An 18,952-nucleotide genomic window follows, 5' to 3' on the forward strand; every position below is an offset into this window, starting at 1 on the left:
ATGGTATATACTTACTCATATAGACATATAATATAGGATAAACCTACTAAAATCTGTACACCTAAAGAAACTAATCAAGAGGGAGGACTCTTGCTAAAATGCTCAATTTCTATCCAGAAAGGCAAAGAGGATGGACATCAGAAGAAGGAGAAGAGGGAACAAGTCAGGAGCCTGACACAGAGGACCTCTGAAAGGCTCTGCCCTGCAGACTATCAATGCAGATGCTGAGACTTATGGGCAACCTTTGGGCAGAGTGCAGGGAATCTTATGAAAGAAGTGGAGAGGACAGGAACTCCACAAGGAGAGCAATAGAACCAAAAAAGCTGAGCACAGGGGTCTTTCCTGAGACTGATACTCCAGCCAAGGACTATGCATGGAGATAACCTAAGACCCCTCCACAGATGTAGCCCATGGCAGTTCAGTGTCCAAGTGGGTTCCATTGTGATAGGAACAGGGACTGTCTCTGACATGAACTGATTGGCCTGCTCTTTAATTACCTCCTCCTGAGGGGGAAGCAGCATTACCAGGCCACAGAGGAAGACAATGCAGCCACTCCTGATGAGACCTAATTGACTAGGATCAGAAGGAAGGAAAAGACTTGGGGAGGGGCATGCATGCAGAGGGTGGAGGAAGGCAGGGATTGGGATGGGAGGAGGGAGGGAACCACAGGGGGGATACAAAGGGAATAAAGTGTAATTAATAAAGAAAAAAACCCCAAATCTTTAAACAGTTATGCTAGTCAGCTGGGTGTGGTGGCACACTAATCCAAGCACTTAGGAGGCAGAGATAGGTGGATCTCTGAGCTGAAGCCAGCCTGGTCTACAGAACAAGTTCTAGGACAGCCAAGGCTACACAGAGAAACTGTCCTCAGACAACCAAAATAAAAAATAAAAAAACTAGTCTGATTGTTAGAATGCATTATTTGAAGAGACTCCTCTTTTGCCATTCTAGTACAAAACTACAACCCTGACATCTAAGCATGACCGAAGCTGCTGCATATTTTATGAAAAGTAAATAGAACAAACAAAATAAATAAAATGAACATGTGTTGCAGAATAAATGTGGGCACAAAATTGAAAACTTCCAGTTTAGAAAACTGATTTGTTTTGCAAAGATTATAAATGAAGAATGAAGTGAGAGAAAAAAAAGAAGATTGAGGGCAGTTGGATTTTGAGATATATCCCCCATTACCTCAGACTTACACATTAGCTGGTTTGTATGTGACAATTTCAAATTTGTTCAATATCACAAGTATTGTATGTCAATGTCTGTCTGATCATATACATGTAAATATCTGTAAGTATCCATAAGTATGATTGGCACACCTGTCTTCTAAGCATTTGGGAGGCAGCAAGGTCAGTGCAAGTTTGAGGCTAATCTAGTCTACATGGTGAGTTGCAGAGTAGTCAGAAATGTATAGCTAGACTGTTTCTCAGTCCCTTCCCCCCAAATGCAAAATAGGCATATATGAATAAGCATGTTGGCAAGCTGAATATTATACATAAAACATTTAGGGGAGAAATCGAGGTCTTTCCAAAATAGAGAAAATACTTATATTCTGGATGGCTATAGGGATTAATGATTTATTAGAGAGTGTAGGTTTGAGGACATAGCTCAACCATAGAGTATTTTACCTAACATGCACAAAAAGCCTTGGGTTCAAAACATCACAAGAGTGTATGCCTCCCTCCGCCTCCAAGGATGGATGGTGGGTTGAATGTGGAATTTGTGCTTTGGTTTCCTCACCCAGAAAATATTAGGTCTGCCTACTTTGGAGGGTGCAAGCATTGCATGAGATAATTCAGATAAAGGACCTGTATAGTGGTCGACATACAGTCAATTCTCAATAAACGTAAACGGGGTGTTATTGTTTCGCCCATTATGTGGAAGTAAAGAGGTAGAACCAAGAGAGCATTTTCAGGATAAAGTCAAGACACATCTCTGGCACTTTGAGGTCAGCAGGGACTCAAGTGGACGCTCTATGAAAAGGTGGAGGGGATCAAATGACGTCGGCCACCTTAGCAACAGGCCCCCAAAGAAGGTGAATTTCGGTAGCCAATAAGATACTGAACTCTGGCAGAGGTAGCCAATAGATGACTGAAAGAGGAAGAGGGAGGACCCGCCAATTCTCCTGCCCGAGCCTCGGCCCAACAAAATGGCGTCAGCGGCGGCGTCGCTTTGTTTCTGCGGCTCCTGCGGCGGCGGCGGCAGCGGCAGCGGCCTCTGAGCTGCAGGGAGGATCCAGCGAGCAGCTGTGGTGACGACCAAGATCCCAGTCCTTTACCTTCGGCCACGGGCACCGGGGAACGTGGAACGGTACCCCAGGCTTTGCCGAAGCCAAGCGGGCGTCCGAGCCAAAAACATGACCGCTGAGCCCATGAGGTAAAACGCAAGCCCTTGTCACGGGCCCCGGCGTTCTGCTCCCGGGCGCCTTCCACTCGAGTGGGGTGTTTGCAAAGACGTGCGCTAGGCGCCCTAGGCCCGCCCGCGGCTTCGCGGTCAGCGGCATCGCTTCCCCTTCTAGGTGAGCGGGGCTGGGGGAGCGCGGTGGGAAGCCCTAGCCGGGGGGGGGGGGGGGCCGGGATGTGTGTCGGGGGGTGGGGTAGGGTGGGGTGGGGTGGGGTGGGGTTGGGTGGGGGGCTGGCCTGAGTCCCGCCTTGCCTTCTCCACCTCCCGCCGCTGCAGGGTTGGGAGCCCCTGCTCGGCTCCCGCCTCCATGCCTGCTGCTTCGAGGCCGGGGAGCCGCGAACGCTGGGAGCTTGGGCGCTTGCGGTCATTCTTCCCAGTCTCGGGGCCTACCGAGTGCGTGGGGAGGAGGAGGGGGAGGAGGGGGGAGGGGGCGCGGGAGGAAGTGAGATCCTGGGACGAGCGAGCTAGCGAGCTAGCGAGCTGGGGAGCTCAAAAGGTCTCCACCACGGGAAGTCCTCGGGCTCTCTGCGGCTCCCGTAGGAGAGCTTTTGAGTTTGGGGGGTCTAATGAGGGTGTCTCAGAAGCTATTTTAGCTTCTTCCTCGACTCCAAATCCCAGAGCCTATCTTGGGATTTCTCCCGGGCGGCGGCGGGGGAAGGGGCAGGCTAATGCTAGCTTTTGCTTTCTGAGAACCCCTGCACACTACTTTTGGAGAAGTACGGTTTTTAATGGGACATCAGTTGTTTTCTCCGTGTTTGGGCATCATGATCTGAAGTAGTTAGATCACGTTCTTAATTATTTGAACCTGGGAGCCGGTTAACGGAGATTCACCAGAAGATTTACTGCAAAGGTAGCTGTGCCCAGGACCTATCTTATCAATGAAATACGTTTATTAGATTGAGGTTGTTTGTCTCTGGTTTGGTTCTTGACATTTTGGGGTAGTTAATCTGAAATGTGTATCGCTGTTACGTGGATACCTTGCTTTCTGGGCAGTTTAATATTTGACTTTTCGTTCCAAGAGTGAATTAAGTGATTTTTCTACTTAGATAAGATGCATGCTTGGTACCTAGTGGCAAAACAAAAACCACAAGTAACGTCGATCATAATTGCATTTGTAGTTGCCAAAATGTGCCATTGAGTTACTACTAGGACAGCATGATTTTAGAGCACTTTAGATTGTAGAATTTGAGGAGCCTATTTTTCTACATTAACAAAAAGCTCATAGATACTCTTTTTATTTAGGGAAAATATACTTTAGTTCTTGAAATACAGACTCTTAGTTGTGTGAAGATCATTGCCTTGCTTTGTGAATTTGTGTTATTGGCTAAAGTAAAACAGATTTTTTATGTATGGGGTATTGGGCAGTATTGGCTGGTTATTTATTATCAGGCATTCATGTTCATTTATTTGAATAGCCTACCTTACAGTAAAATAGGACTTCCAGATTTTACATAGTTTCTTACTTGTCTGTATTTAAAACCATAGCTGCTCCTTTGTGGAGTTTGAAGCTGGAGACTCCAGGGTTTGAAGCCAACCTCACTCAAAAGTAAAAATCTCCAAACAGGAAACATAGGTGTTGCTGTATCCTGTACCTGTTAAGAGGTTGAGGCAGAACAGTCCTGGATACAAGTTCAAGACCAGCCTGGTCAACATCCTGAGACTGTCTCAAAAGGAAAAATATGTAGCTTATACTGGGATTTTCATCTTTTCTTTCCTTTTTTTTTTCTTTTTCTTTTCTTTTCTTTTTTTTTTTTTTTGAGACAGGATCTCATGTAAACCAAACTGGCTTTGAATTGTAGTGAAGGATGATCATAAACTTTCCAGAGCTGACATTACAGGAGACACATATGCTGTGTTTTGCTGGGTTGGAGGTTGAACCCAGGGCTTCTGTGCCTGCTGAGCAAGCGTGCTTCCAACTTATCCCTGTAGAGCCTTTATCTTTGCAGTACTCAGGATGGAATTCAGAGTCTTGTGCATGCTAATCTCCTGCTCTCCTACTGAGCTGCATCCCAAGCCCTCTTTCTGCATTTAATTTTGGAACATTTTCACTATACTGAGCAGGCTGGTCATTAATTTTTGCCACAGATTTTCCAGTACTTGGAATTGCTACACAATATTTGACACAGCCACCTCGGGGGACTCCTCTCCCTTTTATTGGGATGAAGAAATTGTGCATGTATATTTACGTATAACTTAATATGGGTCTTGAGGTTTATTTATATCCTGGTGATGATTGATAATACTAACTAAAATTGAATATTTAGCGTCCTCTCATAATTAACACATTTTAAAGTCATGTTTATTTTGTGTGTGTGTGTGTGTGTGTGTGTGTGTGTTTGTTCTTCCATCATGTGGGTGCAAGGGTGCAGGGGTGGCTCAGTCTTGGTAGGTAACAGATGCCTTTTCCCACTGAGCCATTTTGCTAGGCCACTGATATACTTTTTTTAAAAGTATGTACAATGGGTGTAGGTGCTGGAGGAGGCCTGTCTTAGTCACTCGTTCTATTACTGTGAAGAGAAACCATGACCACAGCAACTCTGATTGAAATGTTTGATTGGGAGCTTGTTACACTTGCAGAGGTTTATTTAGCTCATTATTGTGGTCTCCAGCTCCTTTCAGCTTTGTTGATTGCAGCCCACTTTTCTCTCTTGGGCTGGTTCCACACCTGCTCCTCACCTTTTCTTCGCAGGTATACCACGACTCTGACATGTAGAGCATCTTGGGGGTCTCCAGTAAAACCAGGGTTCTAATGCAGCTTCACACAATTGCCTCTTAGGTCTCCACGTAGGGACACCCCTGCCACGTGCCTGGCTTCAGTAGCTTTCCTTAGACATGGAGGAGATTCCGTTAACTCTTTTCTTGTATTCCTAACTCTAGAGCCAGAACCATATGGCTGAAACTGCCAAGTTCTGCTGCTTGATGGGGCTGGAACATGGCCCCCTAATTCAATTACAGCCTCACCAGCTTTCTGTCTTTGATAGTTTCCTTCACTGCCTAAGCTTTACAATTCTTTCCCACAAGTTGGAAGCTTATCTGGATGGGGCCTGCCCTGAGAGCACCATTCCCTTTATTCCACCTAGCATCAGGCAAATATCTTTAAACTTTTTATCCCCTTGAGCACTGGACTTAGGGCCAGTAAACTTCCTGGTGCTCCCTTTCTCCTCAAACTGTGCATTTTGTGTTTCTTTTATTCCAGCTTGCTCCTTTCCATTATAGATCAGCATAAGAATGATTACTAAGAACCACGCTAGGTCAGTATGGTCAATATTAGTCTGTTTTGAAATCTCTGCCAGTGGCATTAATGTAAAACTCTTCAATTTATCTTCAGGAGATGTTCAGGACAAAGACAAAATGTACCAACATTCTTTGCTAAAATGCCACAAGGATGGTTTCTAGGTCGCTTACTAATACTCTTCCCCTCTGAAACTTCTTGAGCAGGTGTCCCTCAGTTCAAATCTCCCTCAGCACTGTCTTCCAAGCGCCTGATAGACTAGCCCATTAAGCACTGCTTAAAGTGTTCAACCAATTTCCTAGTCCAAATCCCTAAAGTATTCCACATTCCTCCAGCAATCAGCATGGTTAGGCCTGTCACAGTGATACATCAGTCTCTCATACTAACTTCCTTTTAAAAAAAAAATGTTTATTTTTATTTCATGTGCATTGGTATTTTGCCTCTATGTAAGTCTTTATGAGGCTGTCATATCCCCAGGAACTGGGGTTATAGATAGTTATGAGCTGTTGTGTGGGTGTTGGCAATTGAACCTAGGTCCTCTGGAAGAGAAGCTAGTGCTATTAACCACTGAGCTATCTCTTCATCTCCCAGGTACCTACCAACTTCTGTGTTAGTTACTGTTGCTGTGAAGAGACACCATGACCACAGAAACTTTATTAAAGAAAAACTTTAATTGGAGCTCGTTTATAGCCTCAGAGGTTTAGTCCATTATCATGATAGGAGCATATCAGCCCTCACAGTGCTAGAGCAGTCGCTGAGAGAGATATCCTGTTCTGAAGGCCAAGACATGAACACATGCACAAATGCATACACGAATGAGGACAGTCTGTTTTGAAACCCCAAAGCCCACACTTACTCCAGCAAGGCCACACCTCCTACTTCTTCTCAAATACTATCACTTTCTAATTTAACATTTCAATATGTGAGCCTGTATGGGCCATTCTTATTCAAAGCACAAGGCCCGGATAGAGTACTGAAGCTGTAGTTACCGGCTGTCAGGATAGAGTGTTGAAGCTGTAGTTACCGGCCGTTGTGAACCATCTAACAATGGGTGCTGGGAACCAAACTCTGGTTTGGTACAAGAGCTCTTAAGTGCTGAGCCATCTCTTCAGACTCAACTTGTATAGTTTAGAACAATCTTCAGAATACTAATCTTCCCCATTGAATGTGATTGAAGTTTTACAATTTGTAGTTGATGGAGCTGGGATTCTTCCTAGTCTTGACTTAGGCTTTTTTTTTTTTCCTTTTTGGTTGAGACAAGGTCTCAGAATGTGGCCTATGATAGCCTTAAACTCAATTGGTAGTCCCTATTCAGCCTCCCAAGTGCTCGGATTGTAGGTATGGGCCACCACTTCCGACTGCAGCGATTGAGTTCCTTTAATGACTTAATTAAATTCTTCAACTTATCTTTGGGCAGATGTTTAGACAAGGACAACATGTACCTACGTTCTTTGCTAAAATGCCACAAGGATGGTTTCTGGGCCTCTTCCTCTCTGAAACTTCTTTTTTTTTTTAAAAAAAAAGATTTATTTATTATTTATACAATATACTGCCTGCACACCAGATCTTACTATAGATGGTTATAAGCCACCATGTGGTTGCTGGGAATTGAACTCAGGACCTTTGGAAGAGCAGACAGTGCTCTTAACCTCTGAGCCATCTCACCAGCCCCTCTCTGAAACTTCTTGAGCAGGTGTCCCACAGTTCAAATCTCCCTCAGCACTGTCTTCCAAGCTCCTGTAGGATAGCCCATTAAGCATTAAGCCCATAATGCCAGTTAATGGTACAGAGATTTGATGGAACTTGTCATTTTTTTTTAAGATTTATTTATTATTTATACAGTAAGTAAGTAAATAAGTGTGTGTGTCTGTCTGGTTGCCTGTGAAAGCTAGAAGAGGGTAATGGATCCCTTGGAATTGGATTTACAGGTCATGGTAAGCTTTGATAAAGGTACTAGGAACTAAACTAGGGTCTTCTGAAAGAACAGCAAGTGCCCTTCACTGCTGAACCAACACTAACCGCAGGAATGTTAACCAGAAGGCATTAGTGCCTTTGCTTTGTTTTTCCAGACAGTGTTTATTTGTGTAGCCCTGGCTATCCTGGAATCTGCTCTTAGACCACGCTGGCCTTGAACTCACAGAGAGAACTCACAGAGATTCCCCTGACTCTGCCTTCTGAGTGCTGGGATTAAAGGCGTGTGCTACCACTGCCCAGCTAACCAGTTTTTAGAAGTTTTTATTGCTATTGTTTTGGTTGGCTGTTTTTATTTTAAAACATTAAATTGTTTAAAGTTTTGGGCATTATGGAAAATGAACATCTGGTTGACTTTTAAAACTTGTATATAAACATTGTAGTAGTGAGACAAGTTTGGTGGAAACTGTAATTTTTTAAAGATTTATTTATTATTTATACAGTATTCTGCCTGTGTGTGTGCCTGCATGCCAGAAGAGGGCACCAGATCTCATAATTGATGGTTGTGAGCCACCATGTAGTTGCTGGGAATTGAACTCAGGAACTTTGGAAAAACAAACAGTGCTCTTAACCTCTGAGCCATCTCTCCAGCCCAGAACTTGTCATACTAATTCTTATGGTAACTGATTATTTTAAATGATGACAGCTGAATAATGTGTTATCCCTACCCAGTCTTGGGGACCCAGCCCAGGGCTTTGTGTATGCTAGGTAAGCACTCTACCACTGAATTACATCCCCATCTGTTATTGGTCTCTTCCTTCCTTCCTTCCTTCCTTCCTTTCTTTCTTCCTTCCTTCCTTCCTTTCTTTCTTCCTTCCTTCCTTCCTTCCTTCCTTCCTTCCTTCCTTCCTTCGTTCCTTTGTTCCTTTTTTCTTTTGTTCCTTCCTTCCTTCATCTTCCTACATTCTCTCATCTATCTATCTAAACAAGCTTATTTAAACAAGATGCTTGATTTGAAAGGAAAACTGCCTAGGATAAATTTTCTTCCCTTTTTGATATTTTGTCTTTTTCTTCTGGAGCTGAGGACCAAACCCAGGGCTTTTCACTTGCCTAGCAAGTGCTCTACTATTGAGCTAAATCCCCAACCCTGATTCCCATTTTTTTTTAAGAATAATTTACCGCTGCTAAAAGATAGGTTGCCATACATGTAACAGCTATGTTAAAAAAGAAGTTATTAATTTGTCCTTGGTTTGACAGTGACAAAGAAAAAAACATTTGCTTGGCTGTGGTGGTGCACGCCTTTAATCCTAGCACTTGGGTGGCAGAGGCAGGTGATTTCTGAGTTTGTGGCCAGCCTGATCAACAGAGCTAGCTACTTCTAGATCAGCCAGGACTACACACACACACACACACACACACACACACACACAAACGAACCATAAAAACAAATAATCCCTGTCTTGAAGAAAACGATTTTGTCGGATTGAACAAGTTTTATGTTCCTGGGTTCTTTTGTTACTGGAGTATAAAGATAGGAGCTGAATGAGCATGCCACTGATGGAAAAAGGGAAGTAATTTCCTAGAACCAGTACCTTCCTCCAGACCACCTCCATTTGACGTCAGCCAAAACAACATTGGAAGTTTGGTTGGAAAAAAAAAAAAGAATGGCAATACGCTTGTATGTATACATCAGTTACTTTATGTACAATAATGGAATGAGGAAAGGGAATGAAAGAATAGAGGAAACTATTTTGTCAGAATGTGGTGGGACCAAATTTTGGCTTTCTCTTGGAGAATATATTCTGGATCTATAACAAAATTCTGGAGTAAAGTAGCAGGTTCCCTTTTAGTAGACAGCTCCTGTATGCTACTGGACTGCATTAATCCTATGTTCTTCCTCCATTTCCAAGCGTCTGTTGCATTGATTGATTGTTCATTAGATCAGAAGCTGTTCTGCCTCATTGGCAATCTCTGTTGTTGCTTTCATTAGTTTACCAAGGGCTGTAGGCCTCTTAATTTTTCACTGCACCAGACCACCTTCATGTTAATATAATTGTTGTTCTCAGTCTGCCATGGTGAGAACCACCTCACAGTAGAGGCCCAGGTCACAAGCAGCACCAGGATTGGCAAGAGGTGGCATTGATGAACCACAAAACTTGTTGTTATTTATTTTATTTTTTTTATATTATTTTTGTTTTGTTTTTGTTTTTCCAAGACAGGGTTTCTCTGTAGCTTTTGCAGTCCTTCACTCACTTTGTAGAGCAGGCTGGCCTTGAACTGACACAGATCCGCTTGTCTTTGCCTTCTTGAGTGCTGAGATTAAAGGTGTGCAACAATATTGCTAGGCTTATATTATTAATGTTTTTAAAAAAATATTTATTTAATGTATATGAGTGCTCTGTCTTTGGGTACACCTGCACACCAGAAGAGGGCACTAGATCTCATTATAGATGGTTGTGAGCCACCATGTGGTTTACTGAGAATGGAACTCAGGACCTTTGGAAGAGCAGACAGTGGTCTTAACATCTGAGCTGCCTCTCCAGCCCCATATTGTTACTTTTAATTACTTTCAATGACATGCATTTGTTACTGTGAGCGAGTGGGTATGTGCCCATGAGTGGTGGTGCCAGCATAGGCCACAAGTGTTGTATTACTTGGAAACTGAAGTTACAAGTGGCTGTAGGCCACATCTGATGTGTGTGCTGGGATTTGAATTCAGGTCTTCTGGAAGAGCAGTATATGATGTTTTAAACATTCAGCCATCTCTCCACCCCAGCCCTGTTTTAGACAAGGTCTCACTATGTAACCCTGGGTGGCTTGAAATTTGTTATATAGATCAAGCTGGTTTCAAACTCACAGAGATCTATCTGCCTCTGCCTTCCAAGTGCTGGGATTAAATGCATGTGCCACCAAACTGACTAGTCTTAAAGTAGAAGTTGTCTGAACTGAGAGATATTACATAACGTCATAGAAAGTATCTGGTAAGGTTCTACTTACCAAGCCATGGGATAATAACCCAGTATCTGGGCAGTATTGGTATTTCAACTGTGTGTGTGTATGTTTTTGTGTATGTTTCAACTGAGTGAGACCCTTTGTCAAAATGAAGAAGTAAAAAGAGGGCTGTGAAGATAGGGCAATGGTAAAACTCTTGTGTGGCATATGTTAGGAGGTTCTGAGTATTCAATTAGAGTACTGCAAAAAAAAAAAAATCAGACATTTGTCTCATGTGGCCTATCTCCCCTTCTTTCATAAGATTCCCTGCACTCTGCCCAAAGTTTGCCTATGAGTCTCAGCCTCTGCTTTGATACCCTGCTGGGTAGAGTCTTTCAGAGGCCCTCTGTGGGAGGCTCCTGTTCTGTTTCCTGTTTTCTCCCTCTTCTGAGGTCTATCCTGTTTGCCTTTCTGAGTGAGGTTTTATCTTACCTAGGGTCCTCCTTCTTGCTTAGCTTCTTTAGGCGCACAGATTTTAGTATTTTATCCTATACTTTATTTCTAATATCCACTTATGAGTGAGTATATACCGTGTGTCTTTCTGCTTCTGGGATACCTCACTCAAGATGATCTTTTCTAATTCCCACCATTTGCCTGCAAATTTCATGATTTCCTTGTTTTTAACTGCTGAGTAGTATTCTATTATGTAAATGTACAACAATTTCTGTATCCATTCCTCCTTTGAGGGCCACCTGGGTTGTTTCCAGGTTCTGGCTATTATGAATTAAGCTGCTACAAACATGATTGAGCAAATGTTCTTGTTGTATACTTGAGTCTATTTTGGATATATGCTTAGGGGTGGTATAGCTGGATCTTCAGGTAGCACTATTCCTAATTGTCTGAGAAAACACCAGATTGATTTCCAAAGTGGTTGTACAAGTTTACATTCCTACCAGCAACTGAGGAGGGTTCCCCTTACTCCACATCCTCTCCAGCATGTATTGTCACTCAACATTTTGATGGGTGTAAGATGAAATCTCAGGATTGTTTTGATTTGCATTTCCCTGATTAAAGACGTTGAGTATCTAAGTGTTTCTCTGCCATTCTATATTCCTCTCTTAAAAATTCTCTGTTTAGCTCTGTACTCCATTTTTAAATTGGATTACTTGGTTTGTTGCTTTTTAACTTCTTGAGTTCTTTATATATTCTGGATATTAGCCCTCTGTCAGATATAGGTTTGGTGAAGATCCTTTCCTAGTCTTAGGCTGTCGTTTTGTTCTGATGACAGTGTCCTTTGTTTTACAGAAGCTTTTCAGTTTCCTGAGGTCCCCTTTATTGATTGTTGATCTTAGAGTCTGTGTTGTTGGTGCTCTGTTCAGGAAGTTGTCTCCTGTGCCAATGAGTTCAAGACTCTTCCCCACTTTTGATTCTAACAGATTTAGTGTGTCTGGTTTTATGTTGAGGTCTTTGATCCACTTGGACTGTCATTTTGTGCAGGGTGATAAATATGTATCTATTTGCATTTTTCTACATGTAGACATCTAGTTAGACCAGCACCATTTCTTGAAGATGCTGTCTTTTTTCCATTGTATAGTTTTGGCTTCTTTTTCAAAAATCAAGTATCCGTAGGTGTGTGGGCTTATTTCTGGGCTTATTTCTGAGTCTTCCATTCTGTTCCACTTATCCTCCAGCCTGTTTCTATGCAGTACCATGCATTTTTTATTACTGTTGCTCTGCAGTACAGCTTGAGATCAGGGATAGAGAAAGCTCCAAATGATCTGTTATTGTACAGGATTGTTTTAGCAATTCTGGATTTTTTTTTCTATATGAAATTGAGAATTATTCTTTCAAGATCTGTAAAGAATTGTGTTAGTAATTTAATGGCAATTGCATTGAATTTGTAGATTGCTTTTGGTAGGATGGCCATTTTCATTATATTAATCCTACTGATCCATGAGCATGGGAGATCTTTCCATCTTCTGATATCTTCAATTTCTTTCTTCAGAGACTTTTTTTTTTTTTTTATTTCAAACAGGTCACTTGCTTGGTTAGAGGTACACCAAGGTACTTTATGTTATTAGTGGCTATTCTGAATGGTGTAGTTTGCCTAATCTTTCTCAGCCCTTTTGTCTTTGTATCTCAGCCCTTTTGTCTTTGGTATACAGGGGAGCTACTGATTTTTTTTTTTTTTTGAGTTAATTTTGTATCCAGTTACTTTGCTGAAGGTGTTTATCAGCTGAAGGAGTTCTCTGGTAGAATTTTTGGGGTCACTCAGGTATGCTGTCATATAATCTGTGAATAGTGATAACTTTGACTTCTTCCTTTCCGATTTGCATCCACTTGAACTCCTTTAGTTGTCTTATTCTTAAATATAGGCTGGCCTTAAACTTGCAGAGGCTGTCTTTTAATTCCTGATAGATTCCAGAAATGTGCCACTATGACTGCAGCTTTCTGTTGAGTTTTTTTTTCTAAATTTATTTTTACTTTATTTTGATAGTGGCTCTGCTAAATCAATCTCTTTCTGTGCTTTATCTGCATGTACATCGGCATGCCAGAAGAGGGCATCAGATCACATTATAGAAGGCTGTGCACTATCATGTGGTTGCTGGGTCTTGAACTCAGGACCTCTGGAGGAGCAGACAGTGATATTAAACACTGAGCCATCTCTCCAGAAATCTTTTGAGTTTTGAATGTGTTGACATCTAAGATTTGACCGTGAGAGGGCAATCTAGGTGGAAAGATTAGTGTGGTTAAAAATTACTCTGTATTTATACATAGTAGAAGAAATACGACATACACAAATATTTGGAACAAGTTTAAAAGGGAGATAAAAATGCTGCCCAAGGGCTGCAGAGATAGCTCAGTGGTTAAGATCACTGCTGTCTGCTCTTCCAGAGGTCCCAAGTTTAATTCCCAGCTAACACATGGTGGCTCACAGTCATCTGTCATGTGATCTGATGCCCTCTTCTGGTGTGTGTGAAGACAGATTACTCATATACATAAAAAGAAATAAACAAAATGTTCCACAAGTGTTACTGTTGAAGTAGGAAGCTTCCCTGTATTTTTTTATTATAGTGTTGTGGACATCTTCAGCATGCTAAGTATACACCCTGTCTTGGACTAACACTTTAAGACCAGGAAGAAATTTTATTTCCTTCACCCTTCTGCTACTGCCACTGCTGTCCATTTCTCTCCCTTTTTCTCCTCTTTTGGGACAGGTTCTTACTTTGTAGTTAGCTCTAATTTGCAATAACTATGCCTCAGCCTCTTGCGTTCTGAATTATAGGTGTACATCACTACATCAGCCTAATGGAAAGACACTTCTGATGGAAAGACATTTTCCTAATGGAAAGAAATAGCTAGTCCTTAGAGGATGGTCAAATTTTCACAAGACAGTGAGAGGATTCCATATATGAGGAATGGCAGGTTAAACAAAATAAAATCAAGACAAAACCAAAACAACAAAAACTGTATATGTTAGTGTTTACTTTTTGGAAGAAGGTCAACTTAGATTTATTTTAACTTGTGTGCAAATATTTTTTAACTATTGTGTAGTTGTCATGTTAGCTTTGTGGCTTGGTGATTTTATAAACACTCTGTGCTCTAGTGAATGGGTCTGGTGATATCATTTCACAACTACTAAAAGTATAAGCTTCTTTTTCAAAACATTAGCATAGGTTTTGAATGACTGATTAAAAGATAGCCGTAGTTGTCTTTGGGATCATTTGAAATGACCACTTGACTCATCGGTAATTTTTGAATTCTAAAATCTAGAGGAACGAGCATGCTTCCAGCATATGTGAGGTCTTGTTCTGGAGCCAACACTACAAAAACAAATCTAAAATAAAAACTGACTTGTTTTAAGTTTTGCTTGGTGGAGTATGCCTTTAATCCTAGCACAGGTCTTTAATTCCAGCACTTGGGAGGCAGAGGCAGGTGGATTTCTGTGAGTTCAAGGGCTGCCTGGTCTACAGAATGAGTTCAGGACAGCCCAGGCTATACAGAGAAACCCTATCTTGAATAATAATAATACAAAAGAACTTGGTTCAAGTAATACAATATTCACTGTTTTGTTTATTTTGTTTCTATTAAACATGTTTTGATTTGCTAGGTTCCAAATTTAGTTTTGAAATTATTCCTCTAGTTTTCTTCAAAAGATCCGTACATCAAAGAACAGCTTGAACAGAAGGCAGAATTTAACACTTGTTTATGCAGGATTTCCTCTCAGAGTCAGAGCTAAGGGAATTGATCTAGCTACCAGTTTGCCCCCGCCCCTTTTGGTAAAGTTCTTTTGGAACACACACAAGCCTGTTTGTTTATGCCACCTGGCTCCTTTGGTAGCAGAGTTAAATAGTTGCCCCTTATGGTTTACAAAGCCTAAAGGAAGTATTTTTTGTTTTGTTTTGTTTTTTGTTTTTACCTTTATAGAAAGTTCACTGATGCCTACACTGACTGGATGCAGGAAAACCACACCCAGCTGAGTAGAGTTGCATGAAAATACATGCATAAACATGTATCCCTGCCAAACATTTATCAGCTGTCATGGTTCACCCTGTTAGGAGCCACACCTAACTGCATCTGTTAATAGTTTTCCATTCAATTTACATAGCCTGCCTTCCACCATTTCACAATAATTCATAAGCGGCAAGTGTTTGTTTTGAGACAGTCTTTGTAGGGCAAGGAGCCCTGAATCTCATGTTGTAAAGCCTTTTGTGGCCTAAAACTTGCTCCAATCCTCTTGTATTAGCTTCTTGTGAATGCTAAGATGTGGTATATGCTACCACACCTGGTTTATGAACTGCAGCTCTTTTGAAGCCCTCTTCCAAAGCAAATTCCAGGTCTGTTTTTAAGGCAAAGTGTCGTGATTACTGTGTTTGTGCATTTCTGGATCATGTGTAAATTGTGTAAAATTGCTATCATTTTGGGACAGGCGAGATAGCACTGTGGTTAAGAGCACTGGCTGCTTTTCCAGAGCACCTAGGTTCAATTTCCAGCATCCACATAATAGCTCGTAACTATGTAACCCCAATTATGCCTTCGTTTGGCTTCTGCAGCATTGCTCAAGTCTGGTGCAAAACACCACATAGGTATACAGAAGATAAAGGAAAATACATGTTCTTGTTCATTCATTTTGTTTGTTCCTTTCTTCCTCATTTGTTTATTTAGGGTCTCTAATACGGCCTACCTTCTACATCAGCTTCCCCTAATAGGTTGTTTGTTTATTTATTGATTTAGGCAGGGCCTCACTCTAATCCAGTAATCCAGTGTATCTTCTTTATCACCTTTCACTCCTGGTGCTGGAATTACAGGCATGAGCCATCACATACAGTATTTTCTCACAACTTTTCTTTTGGTTTTGCTCTAGGGAGTTATGTGGTCCAGGCTGGCCTTGAACTTCCATACAGTAGAGAATAGCTTTGAACAAACCATTCACTTCTCTCAGCTTTCTGAGTATCAGGGTCACAGGTATGCAGCAGTGTGTCTAACTCCCTCAGAGGCATTTCTGGGTGTTGTACTTTTCTGATGCTGATTGCACAAATTTGCATGGTCTGCTAATTTTATTTTATTTTACTTTTTTAGTTAGGATCTCATTGTAATCCTGGCTGGCTTGGAGTTTGCAGTGTAGACCAGGCTCTGCCTGTTTCTGCCTCCCAAGTGCTGGGATTAACGTTTGTTAAATACCTGGCAGTTGGATGTGAACTCTTTCCTGCACACAGGCAACTTATTAGTAGTTCTACCACTAAAGAAAATGACACCTCCCAACCTTCGCTAGTTGTTATTATTTTTGAGACAGGCTGTTATGTGGATTAGGCTTGCCTCTAATTTGCCATTTATTAATACCAACTGCTGGGATTATGGCCATGCAGTACCATACCCTTGTCTGATTTTTATTTTGTATGTATATTTATATATGTGTGAGTATTACTGTGTGTGTATACCTATGTACACATTTGCACATGTTCGTGGAGTCCTGAGGTTGATGTTAGGTATTTTTTTTTTCCTGGACAGGGTTTCTTTGTGTAGACCAGGCTGCCCTTGAACAAGTAGATTCACTTGCTTCTCGAAAGTGCTGGGATTAAAGGCGTGTGCCACCACCGCCTGTCCTGGGTGTTCTTTTGTTGGTTGTTTTTTGTTTTGATTTTTGAGACAGGGTTTCTCTATTCAGCCCTGTTTGTCCTGGAACTTTGTAGACCAGGATGGTCTAGATCCGCCTTGTGAGTACTGGGAGTAAAAGTGAGTGCCACAACCACCCAGCTGATGTTAGGTGTTTTACTCTCCATTTTATTTACTCTCTCTCTCCATTTTATTTATTGAGTCAGGGTCTCTTCTTGAACCCTGAGCTCTTGGATTCTACCTACTCTATGTAGCCAGTTTTCTCTAGAGATTTCCTATGTCCGTTGGGTTTACAAGCAGCTGCTACACTTGCCCAGCTGTTGTGTGGGTTCTGGACTACGAACTCTGGTCCTTTTGCCTGATTATGCAACAAATACTTTTATCACTGAGGCTACCTACTCCCTGGTTTATTTTTATTATGATTATTACTTTCCTGGTGCATGTATAGGGGTCACACGTGGGGTTTAGAGTACAGCTTGTGCATATTGGTTCATTCCTCCTATCCCATGAGTCCAGGACATTGAATGTTTGTTGTCAGGCTTGGCAGTGAGTTCCTTCAACCTTACATGGATTTGGGAGATCAAACCTGCTAAGCCATCTCAGCAACAGTACTTTTCGGAACTCACTTGGTACATTGTTGGGCTTACTGTGGTTGTTATCCTGTCAAAATACTGATTCATCCTATATTTTAGGAGTATTGTGAAAGCCAAGGAAATTACTAGCTATAAAGCACATTAGTGTTAGACTTAATAATTTCTCGTATTAGTACTGATTATTTTTGCCATGTAGTAAAAAAAATGTTCTAAATATACTGAGCAAGATGGGTAGGAGCACTGCTCCACAGAGTTTACATTGTGCTTTTACGAATCTCTTAGGATGTGCCTATTAAATTGCCATCTGTATAATCATGTTCAATACCCACGGATTAGTGCTCATATCAGAATCCCCTCCCCTCTTTTTTACAGTGAGTGATGGTAACTGTAGACTTATAAATTTTCGAGTGCTGAAAATAAGTTAATGTTGAATGTTCAGTCTACATGGAATTGTATGTTACTTCCTCTAAGTTTTAGAGAAACAGAACAGAAGACAGATAGGATGTAACAACTAGAAGTAGGGGCTGTTCTTCCACAGAGGGTACACACACACACACACACACACACACACACACATATATATATATATACACACACACCCTTACATAGGCCAACACTCATACATATAAAAAGATCTTTAAACAAGCAGGAAGGAGTGGAGTGAGCTAGAACTGTTTTCAGAAACATCACTGTTGTGCTTTCAGAAAAATATTTGTTTTATTTATATGTATGCATGGTCTTTGTGTGAGTGTGCACTTGTGGTGGGTGCCTGTGGAGACAAAAAGAGAACATTGGATCGCCCCTGGTGTTGGAGTTACAGGAGGGGATATGAAGTGCCAATCATAGATGCTCCTGTCCTCTGCAAAGATAGCAAGTGATGGGCAGGAAAGATGGCTGTTTCTTCCAAAGGTCCTGAGTTCAATTTCCACTAACCACATGATGGCTCATAACCATCTATACTGAGATCTAGTGCTTTCTTCTGGTGTGCAGACAGAATGCTGTATAAATAAATAAATCTTAAAAAAAAAGATAGCAAGTACTCTTAACTGCTGAGCCATTTCTTCAGCCCTGGTGCTGAATACTTGATCCCACAGAAATTGTGATCACTGACATAAGACCTATGTAATACTGGACCTGTGAGTATCTTTTTTTTTTTTTTTTTTTTTAAGAGTGTGTGGCTTAGGTCTCCATGAAAATGATTACAAGGGGAGATGAGCTTATGAGTCACCACCTCTCCTTGTCTTTAGTCAATTAACTGTCAATAGGGGAGGGAGGGAGAAAGACTTCTTCAGTGGTGTGTAGTCATTGGTAAGGTAGCCAACGCTTTAAATAATCCTTCACCTAGGATCCTGTAAGCAATCTTAATGAAACTTATTTATTGGGCAGAGAGGAGAAAAAGGGAGAAAGGAAGGGGAGGGCTGGAAAGTAGAAGAGGGACTAGATTGGAAGGTGAAGGTTATCAGTGGGAACTGAAAGAGAACAGGAGTAGTAATGGAGATTAATATGATAAAAATATGTAGGTAGGAAAATGTCATAATGAAACTAGTATATATAATCAATATGCATTAATAAAAATCCTATACTAATATATTTTGGTTAGTAATTCAACCCTTTGCCTAGAAAGTGGTTTTGAAGTTATTGAAAAGGGTATTTTAATATCCTTTTATAGAAAAGTACATTTTCTTAAAATGAGTGTTTTAGCTGGGGTTGGTGGCATATGCCTGTAACACAAGCTCTTGGGTGGTAGAGGCCCGAACACCAA

General features: G+C 41.3%; 1 protein-coding gene across 8 annotated transcripts in view; it reads left to right on the top strand.

Moving 5' to 3' along the window:
• The first annotated feature begins 2,129 nt into the window (after positions 1–2,129).
• The window catches only part of Atrx (ATRX chromatin remodeler), a 156,253-nt gene continuing 139,430 nt past the window's right edge, over positions 2,130–18,952 (top strand). For 5 of the 8 annotated variants that reach the window (XM_060374620.1, XM_060374615.1, XM_060374618.1 and 2 more), the window contains exon 1: positions 2,131–2,382. Coding sequence is in view for 4 of the 8 variants with exons in the window: in XM_060374615.1 (XP_060230598.1) it covers positions 2,363–2,382 (20 nt within the window). In the remaining 4 variants the exon portion in view is untranslated. Of the gene's footprint in view, positions 2,525–18,952 lie in introns of all 8 variants that reach the window. The other 3 variants (XM_060374619.1, XM_060374622.1, XM_060374617.1) reach the window with 2 other exon arrangements.

This window comes from Meriones unguiculatus, chromosome X (genome assembly GCF_030254825.1).
Source record: "Meriones unguiculatus strain TT.TT164.6M chromosome X, Bangor_MerUng_6.1, whole genome shotgun sequence".
In the NCBI taxonomy this organism is placed as follows: Eukaryota; Metazoa; Chordata; class Mammalia; order Rodentia; family Muridae; genus Meriones; species Meriones unguiculatus.